The sequence below is a fragment of the Uranotaenia lowii genome, chromosome 3 (genome assembly GCF_029784155.1).
Source record: "Uranotaenia lowii strain MFRU-FL chromosome 3, ASM2978415v1, whole genome shotgun sequence".
In the NCBI taxonomy this organism is placed as follows: domain Eukaryota; kingdom Metazoa; phylum Arthropoda; class Insecta; order Diptera; family Culicidae; genus Uranotaenia; species Uranotaenia lowii.
Genome location: NC_073693.1, coordinates 21,113,006 through 21,137,719, shown reverse-complemented (window position 1 = coordinate 21,137,719; position 24,714 = coordinate 21,113,006). Strand labels below are relative to the sequence as shown.

The following is a 24,714-nucleotide window of genomic DNA, read 5'->3' as shown; positions in this document are numbered from 1 at the left end:
GTATTTGTGGATGCAAGCTTTTCAAATATGAAAATCTTAGAGAAAAATGTATTTTGACAATTTTGTCAATTTTCTCAATGTTGTCAATTTCGTCAGTTTTGACAATTTTCAAATTTTGTAAATATCGTCAATTTTGTTTATTTCTTCAATTTTGACCATTTTGTGAATTTTGTCAATGTTAGCTTAGATTTTGCTTATGTTTTCCTATGATAAAGATGTCTAGGGGAGATGGGGGCATAATGGCCACCTTAAGGAAAACGGTTATTTAACCATAGAAAATAGCTATAATATGGAGGTTACATTATTGTTTCGTGTTCAGACACTTGAAAAGCCTATTCCCTAACGTGCTGAAACGTGAAAAACTAGATGAAAACGTTAAAAAATGCATTTTAAAAATTTTTGCCAAAAGCTGAAAACCAGCCACTGTGGAGGCATAATGAGAACCCCCCCTGAGGCAGTATGAGCACCATTAATCAGAGCAAGATGTGCGTTTTTGCCGGGGAATCTAGCAGCGAATTCAATTCGATGAAGTCAGGTGAGTCGTAGATTCATCAAACAAAGCAATAACAAAATAATCTAGGTCTGTTTGTAGAATACAAACAATTCACGCACGCTCATACATTAAGTGCTGTGTTCGGAGGATGATGCTACTAGCCGTATAAGGTAAAAATAAAAAATCGATCATGAATTGTAAATGGAAAAAAATCACCTCAAACAGAAATCTAACGCTAGTCTTTTGATTACCTCTCCGACACCTTACCAATAGGCTAAATCGTCGGATGAAAACTAGTCAAGGTGTGGCGCTATAAATCAATTTTAATTCGCTGCTAGATTCTACGGCAGAAAATGCTCATTATGCCTCGATAATATGGTGCTCTATATGCCCCTAGTCAACAAATTTAAGTAAAAACGTGTTTTAAAATTGATAAAAGTGAAAAATCAAAAATTTTATGATGGTAAAAATTGAGAAACAATGTGTACATCATGTTGCAGTGCGTACAATATAGATCAAGGTTATTTTAAGATCATAAGAGCTTATTTCGTGGTGCTCAAAAATTATAATATTTTCGTAACTTGAGAACCAAGCTAGTTTTTTTTAAATATCTCTGTAAAGATGATAAGGAGATTCCTTTTTTTGTGAAAAATTAATACTATTGGAAGTACGAAACAAATCCTCATGAAAATTTATTTAAGAAAATACGCACTTTCGTAGAAAAGCGTAGTTCTCATTATGCCTCGGGTGCTCGTTTTGCCCTCATCTCCCCTATTGTTTTATTTTTGCAGATTTGTCATTTTTTCCTATTTGCAAAAATTTGTGAAATTTGGACAATTTTGTGATTCCTGTTAATTTTGTTTATTTTGTCAATTCAAGCAATATTTTTAATTTTGACATTTTTTATAATTTTGACAAAATCCGCATTTTTTCTGTTTTGCCGTTTTTGACATTATAGACAATTCTGGAATTTCAAAAAAAAATTTGATAACGTTTCAAAACAACTTTCTCTCAATTTAGGCAAAGTTTTGTCATAAAATTGACAAATGTCACATTTTTATTTCATTTGATGCGCAATTTAACATAATTTTACACCATTTCAATTTTAAACCATTGAAACATATTTGACGTTATTTTTTTGTTCAATTTCATGATGAAAACTTAGAAAAAGTTTAAATTTTTTTTATATGAATTTGGAATATTTTTGTACATAATCGGACCCATATCATAACAGTTGCAAAAAATGTGGATTCTTTTTTAATGAAACTGACAAAATGTTGTCACAGCTGGGAAATAAACTTAACAGCGATGCATATTTTGACAATTTGTACGATTTGAAATCCGAGATCTAATTTTTTTTACTATAAATTCATTTTTCGTAAGAAAACACTATAAAATTATGGCATTTCTTTACTTGATTGAATGATTTTTAATACTAGATATTTTTCTAATTAATGTGATCTATTCTGATCTCACTGCAAATCCCGATCTTATCCATCACACTATTCCCCAGCCAGTTCATCGATGATTTTGAAGGCTATCACAATCCGTTCCTGGGCTTCGTTCAGCGAGTCCCGCATGATATCGTTCTCACGGGCCAGCTTTAGGAACTCCTTTTGCAGTTCGTTTATCCGGGCTCGTTCCTTCTGGATTTGTCCTTTCAAATCGGCACTGGACAGATGATAACGCAGCTGCTGTGACTCTAGCTGCCGCAGCGATGCCTCGAGACGTTCGATGTTTTCTGGTTTCGTTGAAGTAGATTTCTCTTCGCTTGAATTGTTTGCTAATTTTTCGATTTTTTCGGTGAGGTTCTCGATGTTGGTGTCTTTTTCGGACAACTCTTCTCGTAGTTTGTTGATGCTTTCTACGAAATCTTCTAGAGTGGAATTCAGCTCGTCTTGTTTCTCCTGGAGCTTTCCTATCGATTCCTTATGATCAGCTACCACTTCTTTCAGCTCATTGTTTTCTTCGAGGGCGACCGCAGATTCCTTGGCTTCCAATCGTTCCAGCAGTTTCTTCTGCAGCTCTTCCAGCTGTTCGACTCGTTCCTTTAACGCTGCTTCGTTGCTTCGTGTTTCGGTTTGAAACTGTTCGTCGTTCTGTGACAGTTCCTGTAGCGTTTTGTTCAGAAGTTTTAGCTCGTCCCACTTATCGCTGAACATGCCCAGCTCGGTATCGCCAGGTTTGTTGAGGAAATTTGAAGCATCCACTGTACAGCAGAGTTTGTGAACATCCATGAGGTCATTTGCCGCGCAACGACCCTCGAAATCTACATCATATTCGACCGTTAGAACGCGCGTAACTTCCATTAAGATCTCGCATTTCCAGAAGTTACCTGCCAATCGCACCTTTTCCAGTTCCTTGAACTGCTTCAAGCTACCCGTTAAGTAGTACAGGTTGTTATTGCTCAAATCTAGTTCCTTCAACGACTCCAGTTCCCAAGCTAGAACATCCAGCTCGATCAGTTTATTTCCGGCAAAGGAAAGTTGCCGTAGCTTCATCAGCTGTATGCCGATGCCAGTTTCAATAGTGTAGAGTGGGTTATTGGCCACCGAGAGTACCCGCAGTTCGCTCATTTCGGCAAATGTGTCCATCTGAAGGCGGGAAATGTTGTTTGCATCCAGCGTCAGAACCCTAAGCTTAGTAAACTTGGCCAAAACTGCCACGTTACTCAGCCGATTACTGGTTAAGTTCAACGATTGCAGTTCGTAGCCCTGCTCCGTTTGGCTATCGATGAGCAACGTTTCGATCTTGTTGTGTGTAGCATCCAGATGAGTCATGTTGGCATTTATGAATAGCGTTTCAATCTGTAGGTTATTGATGGTGAGATCACTTATCTCGACCAGCTTTTCGGTCAACTGGCGCGTTATGTGCGGAATCTTCCCACTGCTGATGGTCAGCGGGTCGAAAATGCTCGGAAAGGATGCATCTTTGAGTTCGGATTCCGTGACCAGTGTGACCTGGTTCAGGGTACAAGGTTTCTGACGGGTCTCGCAGGTGTACTCCAACGATTGGACATCTACTGCTATCGTTATGGCAAATAATCTTCAAACAAAATAAAAAAAGATCACCATGAAATTCATTCAAAGAATAGAAAACTTACAAACCACTCCAACCCCAAATCATCCTGATCAATTTACTAGGTGAAGCTCCGGACTTTGACACACTCTAACGGTCACTGAAGACTTCATTCAACTATTTCCGAGCCGAGAAGAGCTTATCAGCTGAAATCAGCTCCTGCATACGTGAGACGGTGGCTGGAGGCAAAAATTGCAACTTTGTGATCGATTTCTACAGGGTTGTAGTCAATGTTCCGAAAATCAATCATTTTCATTGTGCTATGCTTGACTACATTCAAAGTCAAAAAATCAAAGCAGTCATTTTTTCTTCTTCAACCAAATTACATAAGCAATCATGTTTGACAACGACGCTTTTGTATTTGGAACACTTTTGCAAAACATGATGTGGTAAAGAAGGATGCGGACTATCAGGTATCGAACGTCTTGATGATGATTTCCTCCCTTGATGATTTTCAACCGGCTAGAATCATAACTGATATGTATCAGTTTTAAGCGATCTGTGTAGGCTATCACATGATTTTTTATTTTTCGCTTTGCGTAGAAAGACAAAGTTATAACTATTAGTGTTTTTGTTTATTGGCAGTGGCAACCTAGCTACCCACGAGTTTTGCCCTAACTGCTGTTATTATGTTCGTTTATTAATTCAGAAGTCCACTAGTTTTGCCCGAGATTTGAACCTCAAGCAGGCGGTTGCACCCAGTAAAAGTTGTCAGTGTTGGGGGTAAACATAAGGGTGAGTATAGCAACCATATATTTGCATCGTCCCGGGTAACGATTCTGTTTGTTTATTCAGAAAAAGTTTTGCCCCGCGGCAGTGGAGAAAAACGAAAACGGCATATGTAACCGCGATGAGCTGTCCAGCCTGTGCTACGGATTTTTTAAACATGTGGTCCTTAGTTTTTTTTTCAGCCTACCTAAGGTGTAAAAGAAGAAGGTTTGATTCATTTGTTAAGAGCAATCCAAAGCATATCACTCACCCCACTCCATCCCACGCTTATAAAAAAGAAGATACCGAAATATTTCTGCACATTAGTGGAAAGCGAAAGTGGGAAGATTTCAGGAAATGGATGTTACAGCTACAGTACCGCAGGGGTCGATACTGGGTCCGGTTCTGTGAAATATTACGTATGATGAGGTGCTGACATTGAGCTTGCCAAAGGGAGTAAAGTTGGTTAGTTTCGCGGACGACGTCGTGCTACTAGCGACGGGTTACTCAACAGAAATCGTCCAGCTAAGAGCTTCAGAGGCTGTAGAAACGGTGGAGAGCTGGATACACTCCAAGCGTTTGCAGCTAGCACACCACAAAACCGAGATGGTCCTGATATCAAAGCTGATTTCACCGCAAACAGGTAGGATTAAAGTTGGATCATGCACTATCGAATCAAAGCGCGAAGTTTAATATTTGGGTGCGATGATTGACGACCGGCTCAGCTTTAAAAGCCACGTTGAGTAGGTATGTGTGCAAGAAGGCGGCAACAGCATCGGCCGCGCTTACGAATATAACGGCGAACAACTCGGGGATTGCAAAGTGTGGTTCCTTCAGTCCTTCGATATGGAGGGGTGGCCTAGAAATCTGGCATTAGCATCCAGTGTAACCAGCAGAAGCTGAACAGTCTACAGAGGCGAAAGAATCTGGGGATCATCAGTGCACACCGCACCGTTTCGTCGGAGGCAGCATGCGTTGTAGCGGGAGCCATGGCCATCTCGGTTTTGTTGGTGGAGGACTCCTGATGCTACGAAAATAGAGGCACTCAAAACGTGAAAACACGAGCCAGGGATATCTCCATGGCCAACTAGCAGCAGCTCTGAAAGAGGAAGGTGGACCCACCGTTTGATCCCAAACATCAAGGAGTGGATGGAGAGAAAGCATGGCGAAGTGGATTTCTACATGACGAAATTTCTGACTGGGCATGGATGCTTCATGGAGTATCACCACAGGTTCGGATAGCGGCTTCGCCGGTCTGTCTGATAAGCGGTGACGCGGACGAGACACCCGAACACGTGGTATTGTATTGTGTTCGGGTGTTGTGCCAACATATTCGCCGCCTGCGGACCAGACATGGCAGCTGACTACGTGTTGCAGAAGATGCACGCTTCGGCTGTTCAGGAGATTTGCAATCTTTCTTCTGAAAACGACACAATCGTTGTTCTGGGGGACTATAATCTACGGGGACTTGTTTGGGTTTATGACGAGGAACTAAACTGTTATATACCCACCAATGCATCGACCGAAGCAGAGTCAACATGCACCGAAACGATGTTGGTTACTGGACTTAGTCAAGTTAATTCTCTACGGAACGCAAATGACCGTATTCTTGATCACGCGTTCGTTAGTGACACTTGTGACATTGAAGTGATTGACCCCCTTCAAGTCTTTTGAGACCAGATGCACACCACGAGCCTTTCGTGCTCTGTGTTACCATTAATAATAACTGTGAGGCACACTCTCCAACAAACTACGGTGAATTAGAGCTCGACTTTGCAAGGTGTGACTATACTGTGTTGAATCAAAGTCTGTCTTCGATCAACTGGCTTGAGCTACTCGGTGACAAATCAACGGATGACGCAACGGTGCTGTTTTACGGAAAGCTTTTTGATGTCATGAAAAGGATCATCCCACGTAAGCGGAGACGTCTCAACACAACCAAACTTCCGTGGTGGTCTTCTGAACTTCGTCATCTTCGAAATATTGTATGCAAGGCTCGAAAGCGTTTTCTACGTTCCAAGTCCCAACAGGATAAAGAAAGTCATCGACCGAATGGAATTAAGTCCTTCAGGTCCATCTAGTTTCTGGACGTTTGTGAAGAACCGCAAGTTAAGCAACTGTATACCTAAGCAAATGAAGTACCACGAATTGTCCGCAGATTCTATTGAGGAATCGACCAATCTGTTTGCCGACTTCTTCAGCAGCGTGAACAATCCCAATTCACCTGAGCTTTCTGATGCGAGTAGACAGGGTATTCCCACGCATGACATTACGCTACCATCCTTTAACTTTACGCAACGTAATATCCTATCTGAGCTGGAAAAACTGAACGTCAAAAAAGGTCCTGGAACTGATCTACTTCCACTAGTATTCTTGAGGGAATGTGCAGAATCATTGAAGCTGCCTATCTGTCTGCTTTTCAATCGTTCTCTTCACGAACGGAAGTTTCCTGCGGTATGGAAGACCGCCTCGATAACTCCGATACATAAATCCGGTTGTCGTAATTCCGTGGAAAATTACCGAGGAATTTCAATCCTGTGTTGCATAGCCAAAGTCTTTGAGAGCATGGTTCACTAGGTGCTCTATAACGCCACTCGTCACTTGATCTCTGACTATCAACACGGATTCGTTAAGAAGCGATCCACAGTGTCAAACCTGATGTGTTACACCAACTTCCTATCAACCGAAATCGAGAAGCGTCGACAAGTGGATGCAGTCTACTTTGACTTCAGTAAGGCTTTCGACAAAGTTCCTCATTGACTTGGCATTGAAAAGCTGGTTCACATCGGTCTTCACCCTTGGATGACCGAATGGCTTCAATCGTATTTGACCGATCGATGAGCGTTTGTCAATATCAATACATCACGTTCGCGTATTTTTGATTTGACCTCAGGTGTCCCGCAAGGCAGTATTCTAGGCTCTTTGATATTTATTCTTTTTGTCAACGACCTGGCTTTCCGTCTGAAATCCTGTATGCTGCTATATGCTGATGATCTTAAGATCTACAAAATAATCTCATCGGTTCTAGATTGCCACGCTCTTCAATCTGACATCGACGAGCTTCTCCTGTGGTACTTGGAAAATGGGATGCAGTTGAACATAAAAAAATGCAAGTCCATAACTTTTAGTCACCGTCAGTCCAATATCTGCTTCGAGTATAGTATCAACGGGTACCAGCATCGATCAAGTCAGCTCCATGAACCATCTGGGCATCATCGTTGATAAAAAACTAACGTTCAGCGACCATATCAGTGCCATCACAGCGAAGGCTTTCTCTGTTCTTGGTTTCGTGAGGCGCAATGCACAATATTTTCAGGATGTACACACTCTTAAAGCTGTGTACTGTTCCTTGGTGAGAAGTGTATTGGAGTACGCCGCTTGTGTGTGGGCTCCTTACCATACATCTTGGAGTTTTCGAATCGAAAGAGTGCAGCGTTCATTCATTCGTTACGCTCTCAGGTCACTTCCGTGGAACGACCCCATCAATCTTCCGGATTATGAGAGTCGGTGCATGTTTTCAATTTAGAAACCCTCTCTTCCAGACGTGTAAAACAAAAACGGCTTTTTGTATTCGATCTGGTTACCGGCAACGTGGATTGTGCAGCTCTACTTAATGAAGTATGCTTTCTTGCACCATCCAGACATCTGCGAGGAAGACAACTTTTAGCACTAGGCATGCACCGCACTACTTACGGACAGAATAATCCTCTGACCAGCTGTTTTCAGTGTTTTAATGTTGTGAACAATTTTATTGATTTTACTGTGTCCAAAACGATGTTTAAACATAGGATTAAGAACCTTAGATATTAAGATCAGTCTGTAGAACATTTGAATCCAAGACGTTGTGTGAAATGAACAAATAAATAAATAAATAAACATGTGTGATGACATCAACACTTGGAATGCAGTCTGCGATGGGCTCCCTCGGATGATTGTTGAAAGTATTACTTGGTTATTCAATTGCTTTCGCCGGAATCCCATATAAAAGCAACTTTTTATGTTAGCGATTGCTATATGATATGAAGGGACTTGAAATCATGATACGTATGACACGCCTAAGGTTAAACTTTTTGAGAGCTTTCCCCCTTTTGCATTGAGTCAAGCGTTTAGATCAAAGCAGTCATTGTAAGCTTTTCTTACAAGCGTTTGATAACTGCCGGGCGCATACATTTCGACGACATCGGCCTGAAGCCGCTTATATTTATCTTTAATTCACCTTTTGTTATGCAGCTGCAACTGTTTTGGAAGTTTCGACAATATCCTTGGCAACGAATAAAGGTACCGTAGAATCTCAATGGAGCACGTCTTAACATCCAGGCACGTTTAGACGCAAAATCACGCCATTCGCCAGCAGAATAGCAACAAATCAGCTGTGAAGGATGGCATCGCAGCTGAACTCATTAAAATGGACCCGGACAAGTTTATCCGATTGCCTACACCGGTTGATGGTCTGGATCTGGGACACAGAACAGCTACCTGGAAGAAGGAGGTAATATGCCCCGTCTACAAGAAGGGCAACAAATTGGACTGTGAGAACTACCGAGCGATCACTGTCCGAAATGCCGTCAACAAAGTGCTGTCCCGAATCCTACTCCGCCGCCTAACGTCACAAGCAAACAGATTCGTGGGAAATCATCAGGCATGCTTCATGGAGGGACGATCTACGGCGGACCAGATCTTGAAATTACGTCGAATCCTCCAAAAATACCGTGAACACCATGTCCCTACGCACCATCAATTCATCGATTTGAAAGCCGCATACGCCATGATCCACCGTGACGAGCTATGGAAAACCATGAAAGAGAACGGCTTCTCCGGGAAGCTGACCCAACTGATCAAGGCGACGATGAATGGAACGCTGTCGGCTCTAGGACCTGAAACCTGAATCTGAAATCCGAATTTGAATCTGAAATCTGAAATCTCATATCTTAATCTGAAATCTTGGACGTAATGTTCATCAACTACACCCAATTTCAGGCTGGAAAACAACACTCTAACCAACTAATAATGTAAGGATAGCCAACAGCAGTCAGTAGCTAGCTTGAGCTTCAAACAGAAGGAAAGTTCATACGTTCGTTAACTCGGCCCGAGCATAGATGATTATGAAGCGAATCTCGGCTACAATTGGACGGAATTAGCAGAACTGTCACGAAGATATTCCCAAATCTGTCACGGGGCGAACAAACTTTCACATGAAGTAAAACAAGGCATCGTTTTACATCGTACGACCGCTCCTTTTAAAACTGCAGGGAAGAAATATTTGGAAAGCTTCCATCGAGGTGTATGTGCGACGTTCGCAAGAATAAAGTAAATCAACTACGATAGAAGTTCGTGCGGCATTCTTGCGGGCTTGCAGCGTGTCGATGTTGATTAGGCGACCGCGGCTCTTGTTGCCGGGAAGTCAGAACGGAACTTGCCAGGTCAGGTGTCGAAGGGCAAATCTCATAAAGCACCGTTGGATAGCCTCAATACGCTCGGAGCCGTAACAAGGGCATCAGATAGCAGAGGCGTATTCAAGGATCGAACAAACCAAACGACAATAGAGACTCTTCAAACAGTAAGGCCTAGGGTTCTAGAAGCTTTATTGACGCCGTTTGTCAAGAAATTTCACGTGCTCAACTCAAGCGACAGCCTCGTTGCCGAGAAAATAAATTACTTTTAATGGAAGCCGCTTATGGGAAAAAGAAATAACTACACATTTTCTACGATTTAAAGGCAGACAATTGACATCGCATCAGGAGGCGAAGAGGTTAATCTGGTCCTGCAGGAACTTGGCATCGTCGGGGCCGGTTATAGGAAAAAATAATTTCAGATCGTCTGCATATGCTAATTTTGGTCCATCGACGAGCAACAGCACGTTGTTGAAATAAATCAAGAATAGTATTGGTCCTAAATGGCTCTCTTGAGGCACTCCAGAGGTGGCAAAAAGGTGGTGGTTGGAGAAGAATGACACCAGCCGTGAGATCCGGCGGCAAATGATCAGCGGAAGTCGTGCCTATCATGGACTCCACATGCAACTGCGGTAGAGAAGATTTAAATACGAAGTGTTACCTATACATGCCGCTCATTGGACCGGTTGCCTTTTACGGACACGAGACGTGGATATTGCTCGAGGAGGCCCTGCGCACACTCGAAGTATTCAAGCGAGACGAGTGTTAAGAACCGTCTTTGGCGACGTGCAGGAGAACGGAGTGTGGAGGCGAAGGATGAACCACGAGTTCGCCCGACTCTACGGCGAACCCAGTTCTTATTCAGAAAGGGGTGAAGGCTGGTCGGAACGCTGAGCAGGACATGCTGCGAGGATGCCGGACGATTGTCCTGGCGTATGTGGGATGCCCGAGAAGTTGGAGCACGGTTGCCATGGGCTGAGTGAATTGGAGGAATATTGTTCATCAGGTTATGTCTTGAGACAGGACACCATGTAAATTATAATAAAATAATAAGGGTTCATGACCAGGGTCAAGAATCAACATCAAGATTCGGGATTAGAGTTAGGGATGCTGGATGAGGACATAACTCGGAATCAGTATCCAGTATCTGCGAACCGATTGCATCAAGAATTATATCAGAATCCATCCAGATCACAGTAACTATTCAGGATCCTTATAGGAGATCAAAAGGCGGGATCAGAATTAGGATCAGGGCCAGGATCGAAAGTGAAGATCTAGATCAGGTTGTAGAATCAGTATCTTTATTACGAGATCATGATCCAAGATCAAGGATCAATATCAGAATCCACGATCAGAATAAGATGAGAATAAGGAAATAAATAGGAATTTTGTTTGAAGTGAAGTAAAGTTCAATTAGTGGGCTAGTTTCCAAATCAAGTCGACATGCAGATGGTTTTGAAGGTCAGCTTTGTACTGATTTTATACTGAAAACATCCTAACTATTTTCTCCCACAGTAGATTTTGGGCCTCATATTGACTTTTTCTTGCATCGTCTTTCGCGCACCCGTGTACACCACTATGTTTCATGAATTTTGCCTAGTTTCCTTCAAAGAAGGTGTAAAGTAAGACACAAGCGCAAGTTTTAAGATATAAAGCTAGGAAACCGCAAAAGTACAACCCTGATCGGATCGATGAGCCTTGTTTTGGCAACCGGGTGAAATTTTGCAACGCTTTATGATTTGTACTGGCTAACAAAGACATTTTCTTCACGTTCCGGCCTAATCTGCGGCAGACAAAGTAGATCGATCCTTATCAGTCGATCGATGTTCAGGAGCCGTTGAGATCACCACAAGTCCTATCAGTAGAATTCGAGTGAGCAATCGAACAACCAAGTGCTCAATAGCGATGAATCGTTTTGTAGTTTGGTAAAGATAAAGCTTTCTTCTTTTTTTGTCCTCATGAGTCATGAAATCTTTTATCCCAGGATTTTAGGTGCATTCCTGCTGACAGCGAACGCTGCAACCTTGACGGGTAGCGTAACCGGGTCTTGCCACAAGGAAGACTCGAAAAAGTGCGTTATCCAAAGCATAACGGTGACGAGCGATTCGCAACAAGTGCTGCTGCCAGATTTGAAAGGGAAACATACGTTGCAGATCAAGGGAGGAAACATCGGATCGTTCAGCCAGCAAATATGCGATCAAATGCCGGACAGTGTCAAAAAACTACAGCTCGGGTCCCTCGATATCCAGGAGTTTTATCTGAAACCAAACCTCGAAGAAGTGGAAGCCGAGAGAAACGGAATTGTTATTGTGAATTTTGATTCCGCGAAGAGTTATGCCACAGAAATTTTGAAACTAAGTGGCAACAAGTTAAACAACCTGAACGGTTTCGAAAAGTTGACTCAGCTGCAGGAACTACACCTGTCATCCAACAAACTGGATACCGTTAACATGGCAACGTTTGCTGCAATGACCCGATTGGAGCGTTTATATTTGGACCAGAATGAGATCACTAGCATCATAACCACGGAGCCGATCTCTCTGCCAAATTTGGATTTCCTTTCAATCGCTGATAACAAAATCTCTCGCCTAGATGTAGTCCATTGGAAGTTTGACTCGTTGACATCGCTAGATATCAGCGGCAATGATTTGGTTCGCATTGAAGGACTTACCGAACATCTGGTCACCCTACAGAGCATCACTTTTGCTCGTAACGCGTGGCACTGCATGTGGCTCAAGGACATTTTGAGCCACTTCAATGCGAGCTACGTTCATATCACCGACAGCGATGAAGGCTGTGAGGGTATCAGTCCTGCCAACATTTGTTGTTTAGTAGATCCTGAACTCGGAGGAACCTATGACGAAAATTTTCAGCAACTGGAAAAGCTCGAAAAAGAGCAAACCAGCATGCAGAAACGGTTCGAGGACAAATTCCGATCGATCGTCAGTGAGTTTCAACCTAAGCTCAACTCGCTCGAGAGTCAGCTCAAAGATCTGATCGGCAAACAGGCAACGGGCACTCCCGTCTCCGACCAGGACAACCTGTTTCAAAACGATTTCGGCAAGCTGAAAAATGGTCTCCATGGCGCGAAAAACGACCTGACCGAGCAGATTAAACTCTTCAAAGATCAAGTCGAAACCAACCGACGCACGGAGCGACAGCTGCGATTCACCATTTTGGAACTGAAGCGTTCCCTGGAGCGCGAAACCAAGAAGATCGCTGAGCTGCAGGCACAGTTCGGTCTCGTTAAGGATCACGTTGTGAGCAAATCCGGTAAACGGGGTTCAGCTTAGGCATCTGATAAGATCAACAATACAATCAAAAGTTAAATTGAATAAAAGGATAAAATTTTAGAAACAATTGGTTGATCACTAAAGAGAATACTCCTTCTTCTCAACAACGCAAGTCTTGAGCTCTGATTGAACTTTTCATTTGGCAGTCTGACAAATTGTAACTTGTTCACGAAAATTTCAAATTGCTTATACGTAGATATGAATTGTTGAAGGTTTCAACAATTTTTCAGATTGACAAATGCCACAATTTTCGAAATTGTCACACTGGTCAAAATTGTCAATATTGTCAAAATTATCAAATTAACAAAGTTGCCAAATTGTCAAAATTGTCAAAATTGTCAAAATTGTCAAAATTGTCAAAATTGTCAAAATTGTCAAAATTGTCAAATTGTCAAAATGGTCAAAATTGTCAAAATTGTCAAAATTGTCAAAATTGTCAAAATTGTCAAAATTGTCAAAATTGTCAAAATTGTCAAAATTGTCAAAATTGTCAAAATTGTCAAAATTGTCAAAATTGTCAAAATTGTCAAAATTGTCAAAATTGTCAAAATTGTCAAAATTGTCAAAATTGTCAAAATTGTCAAAATTGTCAAAATTGTCAAAATTGTCAAAATTGTCAAAATTGTCAAAATTGTCAAAATTGTCAAAATTGTTAAAATTGTCAAAATTGTCAAAGTTGTCAAAATTGTCAAAATTGTCAAAATTGTCAAAATTGTCAAAATTGTCAAAATTGTCAAAATTGTCAAAATTGTCAAAATTGTCAAAATTGTCAAAATTGTCAAAATTGTCAAAATTGTCAAAATTGTCAAAATTGTCAAAATTGTCAAAATTGTCAAAATTGTCAAAATTGTCAAAATTGTCAAAATTGTCAAAATTGTCAAAATTGTCAAAATTGTCAAAATTGTCAAAATTGTCAAAATTGTCAAAATTGTCAAAATTGTCAAAATTGTCAAAATTGTCAAAATTATCAAAATTGTCAAAATTGTTAAAATTGTCAAAATTGTCAAAATTGTAAAAATTGTAAAAATTGTAAAAATTGTCAAAATTGTCAAAATTGTCAAAATTGTCAAAATTGTCAAAATTGTCAAAATTGTCAAAATTGTCAAAATTGTCAAAATTGTCAAAATTGTCAAAATTATCAAAATTGTCGAAATTGTCGAAATTGTCAAAATTGTCAAAATTGTCAAAATTGTCAAAATTGTCAAAATTGTCAAAATTGTCAAAATTGTCAAAAATTGTCAAAATTGTCAAAATTGCCGAAATTGTCAAAATTGTCAAAATTGTCAAAATTGTCAAAATTGTCCAAATGGTCAAAAATGACAAATATGAAAAAATGGCAAAAAACAAAAATGGCAAAAATGTCTAAAATGAAAAAGAAAATTACAAAAATTACAAAAATTACAAAAATTACAAAAATTACAAAATATACAAAAATTACAAAAATTACAAAAATTTCAAAAATTACAAAACTGACAAAAATGACAAAAATGACAAAAATGACAAAAATGACAAAAATGACAAAAATGACAAAAATGACAAAAATGACAAAAATGACAAAAATGACAAAAATGACAAAAATGACAAAAATGACAAAAATGACAAAAATGACAAAAATGACAAAAATGACAAAAATGACAAAAATGACAAAAATGACAAAAATGACAAAAATGACAAAAATGACAAAAATGACAAAAATGACAAAAATGACAAAAATGACAAAAATGACAAAAATGACAAAAATGACAAAAATGACAAAAATGACAAAAATGACAAAAATGACAAAAATGACAAAAATGACAAAAATGACAAAAATGACAAAAATGACAAAAATGACAAAAATGACAAAAATGACAAAAATGACAAAAATGACAAAAATGACAAAAATGACAAAAATGACAAAAATGACAAAAATGACAAAAATGACAAAAATGACAAAAATGACAAAAATGACAAAAATGACAAAAATGACAAAAATGACAAAAATGACAAAAATGACAAAAATGACAAAAATGACAAAAATGACAAAAATGACAAAAATGACAAAAATGACAAAAATGACAAAAATGACAAAAATGACAAAAATGACAAAAATGACAAAAATGACAAAAATGACAAAAAATGACAAAAGGTGACAAAAATGACAAATATTACATAAGTTGACAAATGGTGACAAAAGTTGACACAAAATGGTCACAAAATTGACACAATTTGTCGCAAAATTGTCACCATTTTTTTTCAAAATCGTCACTTAAAGACATAAAAATTACTCAAAAATGGCACAAAATCACAGAAAAATTGCCCACAAATTACACAAAAATGTTATCAAAATTACATCAAAATCATTCATAATGACACCGAAATAAGATTAAAACTACTCAAAAATGACCTAAAATGACCCAAAATGGAACAAAATGACACAAAAATGATACGAATATAGTATGCTAAAGATAAACTACTATGACACAAAATTGACACAAAAATGACTTGAAAAATATGCGAAAACGACTTTATAATTAAAAAAAATAATTTGAATCAACAATACAAAAGTCATATAAACAACTTAAAAATGACAAAGCAAAAATTACGAAAAATTGGTTAAAAAATTGCTCAAATATGTATCATGCATGGACATCACAGACATTAGTAAAAAAAAATGTACTGTTATAAAATTATTCCATACCTATACAATTCTTATAAACTTTATGAAAGTATAAAAATGCCGGGAGACAAGGTGAATTTTTTCCGCATGTTTTTCAACATCAACAACATCAATTTTCATCTTAGCTAGTCTCTGAAATTTCAACTTACACAGTTGGATTCATTTCCCTACAGAATAATTTTTTTTAGAAAGTTTTCAATTGTAAGAAAATAAATTCATAAATTTTTAATGGGTTTTCCTAAGAATAGAAATATTTTCTGCCATATCATTTCGATGCTTTGAATGTACGTTTATGACGAATGAATGAATAGCTTCGCACGCTTCGTGATGTAACAGCATGGATTGGTCATAATTTTCATTATGCTATTATCCGATCAACCGACATTCACATTCTATTTTATTGGCTAATCAATTCATTCAGCTGATGTTCTTCCTCTTGCTACCTCTACGCCGGTGAACGATTTGATTGGAAAGTCAATGATGACGATTGTTTGTGCAAAGTTGATAACGACGACTTTCACATCATGTATTGTGCATTGATTTGGATTGTGCATGTGCATCCAGTTGATTTTGCTGTCAGTGTGCAAATCGATCAGATTCAGAGGTGCACCAGTTTAGTTTTAATCCATTCCACGACAACTCGAAAAAACGCGATGAAATTCACTGACGCCGGAAGTTTCAATCTGTAATTACCATCAGCAGAAAGTAGTGGTTGCAAAACAATCCCTTTCAAATTTGCTTTTGATTTTTTTTTTCTAGCATTTTCCTGATGTTTTCTTGTTCGTTGGCGATTTCTTCGAGCTATGAGTGCATCGATCGGCAGAAAAATTATTGTGTAATAGAAAATGTCGTTCCGGAGTCCAACTTTCCCAGTGAAAAGTCGCTGATGATTCAGAACAGCACCATTGAAAATTTTGGGGAGCGAATTTTCCGAGCGCTTCCTGCAGTCGTTGAGAATTTGATGATTCACAATCTATCGATCGTTGAGCTGCATATTGTTGGCTGTGATCGATTAGGGATGCTTTTTGCCAGTTACAATAACATCTCTCAAGTGAGTGCTGCCAGTGGATTACCTTTGGGGACACTTCATCTGTACCAGAACCGTCTGAAGGACGTCACTGGACTGGCCGAGCTGGCCAATTTGGAACAACTCTATCTGCACGACAACTTGCTTGAAGTTTTGGAAATGGACACATTTCGGCGAATGAAAAATTTGAAAATTCTTACCCTCCATAGAAATTTTCTCACAGCGATCGACACCAAACAATCGATCGAGCTTCCAAGTTTGGAATCTCTTTTCCTGCAGCATAACGATCTCTCCTACCTCGATACGGGTCTTTGGAAAATGCCAGCCCTCAAAACTCTAGATCTGAGCAGTAACAACCTGTTCACATTCCTGGAAGAGTTCCCATCCCTCAAAGCTCTCGAAATGCACGACAATCGATGGAACTGTGCCTGGTTGTTCAAGATGCTGGACCGGAAGGAGTTGCGCAGCATCCAGCTCAGCCACGTGGATCGAACCTGTGAAGGAAGAACGCTGTTTCAGGAAATTTGTTGCCTTGCCGAGGGAGCTTCTCCGGATCCGATGATGCTGCTGATCAGTCGAACCGGAATCGTTGACGATCTTCAGGATCGTCTGGGAGCCCAAGTCGAAAAGGTTCAGCAGCTAGAGGAATCGCACCGAAAGCAGACCCATCGATACGACGAAATGAAGAAAAAAGTCGACCGGTTGATGCAGATTTGTAAAGACGAACTCTAACTTCAGTTTTTTTCAAGAAAAATAATCACCAATGTAGAATATATGGGAAATTTAATTATTGCAAACTTTTTGAAAAAACAACTTAAATACCTGCTTAAATTTTTAACAATTTGGAAACTTATAAAAATTTATCATTTTAGTGAAAGCCAGCCAATTTAATCATTTATGGATCATTATTATGCCATTTTCATGAGACTGTCGTGCCATTTTTAAGTCATTCAAGAGTAATTTATTATTTTCTAATTTTTTTGAAGTTTTTTTTGGCATTTCAATATCAATTTGTCCTTTCTAGTCAATTCTGAAAAAATTGACAATTTTGACAAGTTATGAAAATTTTGACATTTTTCACCATTTTCACATTTTTGACCTTTTTGGCATTTTTCACAATTTTGACATTTTTGACAATTTTGAAAATTTTGACAATTTTGACCATTTTGTCATTTTTAATCATTTTTATCATTTTTGTCGTTTTTGTAATTTATGTAATTCATGTAATTCATGTCATTTTTGTCATTTTTGTCATTTTTGTCATTTTTGTCATTTTTGTCATTTTTGTCATTTTTGTCATTTTTGTCATTTTTGTCATTTCTGTCATTTTTGCCATTTTTGTCATTTTTGTCATTTTTGTCATTTTTTGTCATTTTTGTAATTTTTGACATTTTTGTCATTTTTGTCAATTTTGTCATTTTTGTCATTTTTGTCATTTTTGTCATTTTTGTCATTTTTGTCATTTTTGTCATTTTTGTCATTTTTGTCATTTTTGTCATTTTTGTCATTTTTGTCATTTTTGTCATTTTTGTCATTTTTGTCATTTTTGTCATTTTTGTCATTTTTGTCATTTTTGTCATTTTTGTCATTTTTGTCATTTTTGTCATTTTTGTCATTTTTGTCATTTTTGTCATTTTTGTCATTTTTGTCATTTTTGTCATTTTTGTCATTTTTGTCATTTTTGTCATTTTTGTCATTTTTGTCATTTTTGTCATTTTTGTCATTTTTGTCATTTTTGTCATTTTTTGTCATTTTTGTCATTTTTGTCATTTTTGTCATTTTTGTCATTTTTGTCATTTTTGTCATTTTTGTCATTTTTGTCATTTTTGTCATTTTTGTCATTTTTGTCATTTTTGTCATTTTTGTCATTTTTGTCATTTTTGTCATTTTTGTCATTTTTGTCATTTTTGTCATTTTTGTCATTTTTGTCATTTTTGTCATTTTTGTCATTTTTGTCATTTTTGTCATTTTTGTCATTTTTGTCATTTTTGTCATTTTTGTCATTTTTGTCATTTTTGTCATTTTTGTCATTTTTGTCATTTTTGTCATTTTTGTCATTTTTGTCATTTTTGTCATTTTTGTCATTTTTGTCATTTTTGTCATTTTTGTCATTTTTGTCATTTTTGTCATTTTTGTCATTTTTGTCATTTTTGTCATTTTTGTCATTTTTGTCATTTTTGTCATTTTTGTCATTTTTGTCATTTTTGTCATTTTTGTCATTTTTGTCATTTTTGTCATTTTAGTCATTTTTGTCATTTTTGTCAATTTTGTCAATTTTGTCATTTTTGTCATTTTTGTCAATTTTGTCAATTTTGTCAATTTCGTCATTTTTGTCATTTTTGTCATTTTTGTCATTTTTGTCATTTTTGTCATTTTTGTCATTTTTGTCATTTTTGTCATTTTTGTCATTTTTGTCATTTTTGTCATTTTTGTCATTTTTGTCATTTTTGTCATTTTTGTCATTTTTGTCATTTTTGTCATTTTTGTCATTTTTGTCATTTTTGTCATTTTTGTCATTTTTGTCATTTTTGTCATTTTTGTCATTTTTGTCATTTTTGTCATTTTTGTCATTTTTGTCATTTTTGTCATTTTTGTCATTTTTGTCATTTTTGTCATTTTTGTCATTTTTGTCATTTTTGTCATTTTTGTCATTTTTGTCATTTTTGTCATTTTTGTCATTTTTGTCATTTTTGTCATTTTTGTCATTTTTGTCATTTTTGTCATTTTTGTCATTTTTGTCATTTTTGTCATTTTTGTCATTTTTGTCATTTTTGTCATTTTTGTCATTTTTGTCATTTTTGTCATTTTTGTCATTTTTGTCATTTTTGTCATTTTTGTCATTTTTGTCATTTTTGTCATTTTTGTCATTTTTGTCATTTTTGTCATTTTTGTCATTTTTGTCATTTTTGTCATTTTTGTCATTTTTGTCATTTTTGTCATTTTTGTCATTTTTGTCATTTTTGTCATTTTTGTCATTTTTGTCATATTTGTCATTTTTGTCATTTTTGTCATTTTTGTCTTTTTTGTCATTTTTGTCATTTTAGTCATTTTTGTCATTTTTGTCAATTTTGTCATTTTTGTCATTTTTGTCAATTTTGTCAATTTTGTCAATTTCGTCATTTTTGTCATTTTTGTCATTTTTGTCATTTTTGTCATTTTTGTCATTTTTGTCATTTTTGTCATTTTTGTCATTTTTGTCATTTTTGTCATTTTTGTCATTTTTGTCATTTTTGTCATTTTTGTCATTTTTGTCATTTTTGTCATTTTTGTCATTTTTGTCATTTTTGTCATTTTTGTCATTTTTGTCATTTTTGTCATTTTTGTCATTTTTGTCATTTTTGTCATTTTTGTCATTTTTGTCATTTTTGTCATTTTTGTCATTTTTGTCATTTTTGTCATTTTTGTCATTTTTGTCATTTTTGTCATTTTTGTCATTTTTGTCATTTTTGTCATTTTTGTCATTTTTGTCATTTTTGTAATTTTTGTCATTTTTGTCATTTTTTCATTTTTGCCATTTTGTCATTTTTGACATTTTTGTCATTTTTGTCATTTTTGTCATTTTTGTCATTTTTGTCATTTTTGTCATTTTTGTCATTTTTGTCATTTTTGTCATTTTTGTCATTTTTGTCATTTTTGTCATTTTTGTCATTTTTGTCATTTTTGTCATTTTTGTCATTTTTGTCATTTTTGTCATTTTTGTCATTTTTGTCATTTTTGTCATTTTTGTCATTTTTGTCATTTTTGTCATTTTTGTCATTTTTGTCATTTTTGTCATTTTTGTCATTTTTGTCATTTTTGTCATTTTTGTCATTTTTGTCATTTTTGACAATTTTGACAATTTTGACAATTTCGACAATTTTGACAATTTTGACAATTTTAACAATTTTGACAATTTTGACAATTTTGACAATTTTGACAATTTTGACAATTTTGACAATTTTGACAATTTTGACAATTTTGACAATTTTGACAATTTTGACAATTTTGACAATTTTGACAATTTTGACAATTTTGACAATTTTGACAATTTTGACAATTTTGACAATTTTGACAATTTTGACAATTTTGACAATTTTGACAATTTTGACAATTTTGACAATTTTGAAAAGTTTGACAATTTTGACAATTTTGACAATTTTGACAATTTTGACAATTTTGAAAATTTTCACAATTTTGACAATTTTGACAAATTTAACAATTTTGGCAATTTTGGCAATTTTGAGAATTTTGACAATTTTGAGAATTTTGACAATTTTGACAATTTTGTAAATTTTGACAAATTTGACAATTTTGACAATTTTGACAGTTTTGACAATTTTGACAATTTTGACAATTTTGACAATTTTGACAATTTTGACAATTTTGACAATTTTGACAATTTTGACAATTTTGACAATTTTGACAATTTTGATAATTTTGACAATTTTGACAATTTTGACAATTTTGACAATTTTGACAATTTTGACAATTTTGACAATTTTGACAATTTTGACAATTTTGACAATTTTGACAATTTTGACAATTTTGACAATTTTGACAATTTTGACAATTTTGACAATTTTGACAATTTTGACAATTTTGACAATTTTGACAATTTTGACAATTTTGACAATTTTGACAATTTTGACAATTTTGACAATTTTGACAATTTTGACAATTTTGACAATTTTGACAATTTTGACAATTTTGACAATTTTGACAATTTTGACAATTTTGACAATTTTGACAATTTTGACAATTTTGACAATTTTGACAATTTTGACAATTTTGACAATTTTGACAATTTTGACAATTTTGACAATTTTGACAATTTTGACAATTTTGACAATTTTGACAATTTTGACAAGTTTGACAATTTTGACAATTTTGACAATTTTGATAATTCGACAATTTTGACAATTTTGACAATTTTGACAATTTTGACAATTTTGACAATTTTGACAATTTTGACAATTTTGACAATCTTGACAATTTTGACAATTTTGACAATTTTGACAATTTTGACAATTTTAAAAATTTTGACAATTTTGACAATTTTGACAATTTTGACAATTTTGACAATTTTGACAATTTTGACAATTTTGACAATTTTGACAATTTTGACAATTTTGACAATTTTGACAATTTTGACAATTTTGACAATTTTGAAAATTTTGACAATTTTGACAATTTTGACAATTTTGACAATTTTGACAATTTGACAATTTTGACAATTTCGACAATTTTGACAATTTTGACAATTTTGACAATTTTGACAATTTTGACAATTTTGACAATTTTGACAATTTTGACAATTTTGACAATTTTGACAATTTTGACAATTTTGACAATTTTGACAATTTTGACAATTTTGACAATTTTGACAATTTTGACAATTTTGACAATTTTGACAATTTTGACAATTTTGACAATTTTGACAATTTTGACAATTTTGACAATTTTGACAATTTTGACAATTTTGACAATTTTGACAATTTTGACAATTTTGACAATTTTGACAATTTTGACAATTTTGACAATTTTGACAATTTTGACAATTTTGACAATTTTGACAATTTTGACAATTTTGACAATTTTGACAATTTTGACAATTTTGACAATTTTGACAATTTTGACAATTTTGACAATTTTGACAATTTTGACAATTTTGACAATTTTGACAATTTTGACAATTTTGACAATTTTGACAATTTTGACAATTTTGACAATTTTGACAATTTTGACAATTTGACAATTTTGACAATTTTGACAATTTTGACAATTTTGACAATTTTGACAATTTTGACAATTTTGACAATTTTGACAATTTTGACAATTTTGACAATTTTGACAATTTTGACAATTTTGACAATTTTGACAATTTTGACAATTTTGACAATTTTGACAATTTTGACAATTTTGACAATTTTGACAATTTGACAATTTTGACAATTTTGACAATTTTGACAACTTTTACAATTTTGACAATTTTGACAATTTTGACAATTTTGACAATTTTGACAATTTTAACAATTTTGATAATTTTGACAATTTTGTTAATTTTGACAATTTTGAAAATTTTGAAAATTTTGAAAATTTTGAAAATTTTGAAAATTTTGAAAATTTTGAAAATTTTGAAAATTTTGAAAATTTTGAAAATTTTGAAAATTTTGAAAATTTTGAAAATTTTGACAATTTTGACAATTTTGACAATTTTTACAATTTTGACAATTTTGACAATTTTGACAACTTTTACAATTTTGACAATTTTGACAATTTTGACAATTTTGACAATTTTGACAATTTTGACAATTTTGACAATTTTGACAATTTTGACAATTTTGACAATTTTGACAATTTTGACAATTTTGACAATTTTGACAATTTTGACAATTTTGACAATTTCGACAATTTTGACAATTTTGACAATTTTGACAATTTTGACAATTTTGACAATTTTAACAATTTTGACAATTTTGACAATTTTGACAATTTTGACAATTTTGACAATTTTGACAATTTTGACAATTTTGACAATTTTGACAATTTTGACAATTTTGACAATTTTGACGATTTTGACGCTTTTGACAATTTTGACAATTTTGACAATTTTGACAAATTTGACAATTTTGACAATTTTGACAATTTTGACAATTTTGACAATTTTGACAATTTTGACAATTTTGACAATTTTGACAATTTTGACAATTTTGACAATTTTGACAATTTTGACAAGATTGACAATTTTGACAATTTTGACAATTTTGACAATTTTGGCAATTTTGACAATTTTGACAATTTTGACAATTTTGACAATTTTGACAATTTTGACAATTTTGACAATTTTGACAATTTTGACAATTTTGACAATTTTGACAATTTTGACAATTTTGACAATTTTGACAATCTTGACAATTTTGACAATTTTGACAATTTTGACAATTTTGAAAATTTTGACAATTTTGACAATTTTGACAATTTTGACAATTTTGACAATTTTGACAATTTTGACAATTTTGACAATTTTGACAATTTTGACAATTTTGTCCATTTTGACAATTTTGTCCATTTTGACAATTTTGACAATTTTGACAATTTTGACAATTTTGACAATTTGGACAATTTTGGAAATATTGATTTCTTTGAAAAATAAATTTGTTGTTTTTTGCGCATTATGAAATACGTTATATTATCCCAAGTAATCTTTTTTTAAATTTTTCAGGTGTATATTTCAAATTTGTTGTTTTTTTCGAAATTTTCTGAATTTTAAAATATTTTTAAATTATCAACTTACTTACTCTCTTACTTACAATTTACTGTTTATTAGTGCTCTTTCTTTGTTTTGAGAATTGTTCAAAATTTCAAATTAAAAAAAAAATTAATTATAAATATTTTCTAAATAAGATTTTTTTTTTCATTTATATTCCAATTTTCTCAGTTTGATAATCTTTTAATGTTTAATGATTTTCAATATTTAAATTATTTATTAAATTATCTTGGTTTTATTAACTTTTAACTTTTCTTGTTTTGCTTGTTTTTAGCATTTTCTTTTTTTTTTCTATATTTTTTGAATATTTTTCATTTTGTAAGAATATGGGTTTTTTTTCATTAGTTTCTAAATTTGATAAATTTTCTATAATTTTTTTTAAATTTTCCTTACTTTATTTGTTTTCCTAGATATTGAATTTGGATGATTTGGCAATTTTTTTAATTAGAAAAAATATATGAAATTTTTTACATTCATTAAATTTTCTTTTTGTATTTTTTTCTATTTTCTTTAAATTTTCTGAATATTCTTATTTTTCCAGTAATTTTAATTTTCTTTTTTTATTGATTTTTTGCATATTTGTTATTTATTTTAAAAATCTGATTTTTTTTAATTGTCTTAAGTTAATTGAGTTTTAAATTTTCTTTTTTCCGTTCATTTTTCAATTTCCTATTTAAAAAAAATATTTTCTTGTTTATCAATTGATCAAAATTTTAGATTTTTCATTGGCTTCCAATTTTTTTTTAATTTTTCTTATTTTCTTTAGTTCTTTAATTTTCTGAATTGTCTTAATGATTCAAAAGTTGTTATTCTCCTTTTA

The 24,714-nt window shown here is 34.3% G+C and overlaps 4 protein-coding genes across 5 annotated transcripts in view; 2 read left to right on the top strand and 2 right to left on the bottom strand.

The window, feature by feature from the left end:
* LOC129757763 (uncharacterized) overlaps positions 1-24,714 on the bottom strand; it is a 286,926-nt gene that overhangs the window by 23,232 nt on the left and 238,980 nt on the right. The gene's annotated exons all lie outside the window — the stretch shown is intronic.
* Positions 1,934-3,729, bottom strand: LOC129757764 (restin homolog). The gene is made up of 2 exons (XM_055755061.1): positions 3,597-3,729; positions 1,934-3,538 (listed from the first exon to the last, which is right to left on the bottom strand). Exons 1-2 carry the CDS (start codon positions 3,617-3,619, stop codon positions 1,996-1,998), a joined length of 1,566 nt encoding a protein of 521 aa, XP_055611036.1. The 5' UTR covers positions 3,620-3,729; the 3' UTR covers positions 1,934-1,995.
* LOC129757766 (uncharacterized) lies at positions 11,447-13,029 on the top strand. The gene is made up of 2 exons (XM_055755063.1): positions 11,447-11,594; positions 11,654-13,029. The coding sequence occupies exons 1-2, from the start codon at positions 11,575-11,577 to the stop codon at positions 12,960-12,962; spliced, it is 1,329 nt and encodes a 442-aa protein (XP_055611038.1). The 5' UTR covers positions 11,447-11,574; the 3' UTR covers positions 12,963-13,029.
* Positions 16,100-17,487, top strand: LOC129757767 (protein phosphatase 1 regulatory subunit pprA-like). Its single transcript, XM_055755064.1, has 2 exons — positions 16,100-16,306; positions 16,381-17,487. Exons 1-2 carry the CDS (start codon positions 16,146-16,148, stop codon positions 17,378-17,380), a joined length of 1,161 nt encoding a protein of 386 aa, XP_055611039.1. The 5' UTR covers positions 16,100-16,145; the 3' UTR covers positions 17,381-17,487.

Excerpts from the sequence above, each read along its gene's own strand:
- LOC129757766 (XM_055755063.1), top strand. The coding sequence starts at position 11,575 with ATGAATCGTTTTGTAGTTTG. Across the intron at positions 11,595-11,653 it reads ATGAATCGTTTTGTAGTTTG|GATTTTAGGTGCATTCCTGC; the intron begins GTAAAGATAAAG and ends CTTTTATCCCAG.
- LOC129757767 (XM_055755064.1), top strand. The coding sequence starts at position 16,146 with ATGTATTGTGCATTGATTTGGATTGTGCATGTGCATCCAGTTGATTTT. Across the intron at positions 16,307-16,380 it reads GACGCCGGAAGTTTCAATCT|CATTTTCCTGATGTTTTCTT; the intron begins GTAATTACCATC and ends TTTTTTTTCTAG.
- LOC129757764 (XM_055755061.1), bottom strand. The coding sequence starts at position 3,619 with ATGATTTGGGGTTGGAGTGGTTT. Across the intron at positions 3,539-3,596 it reads ATTTGGGGTTGGAGTGGTTT|ATTATTTGCCATAACGATAG; the intron begins GTAAGTTTTCTA and ends TTTTGTTTGAAG.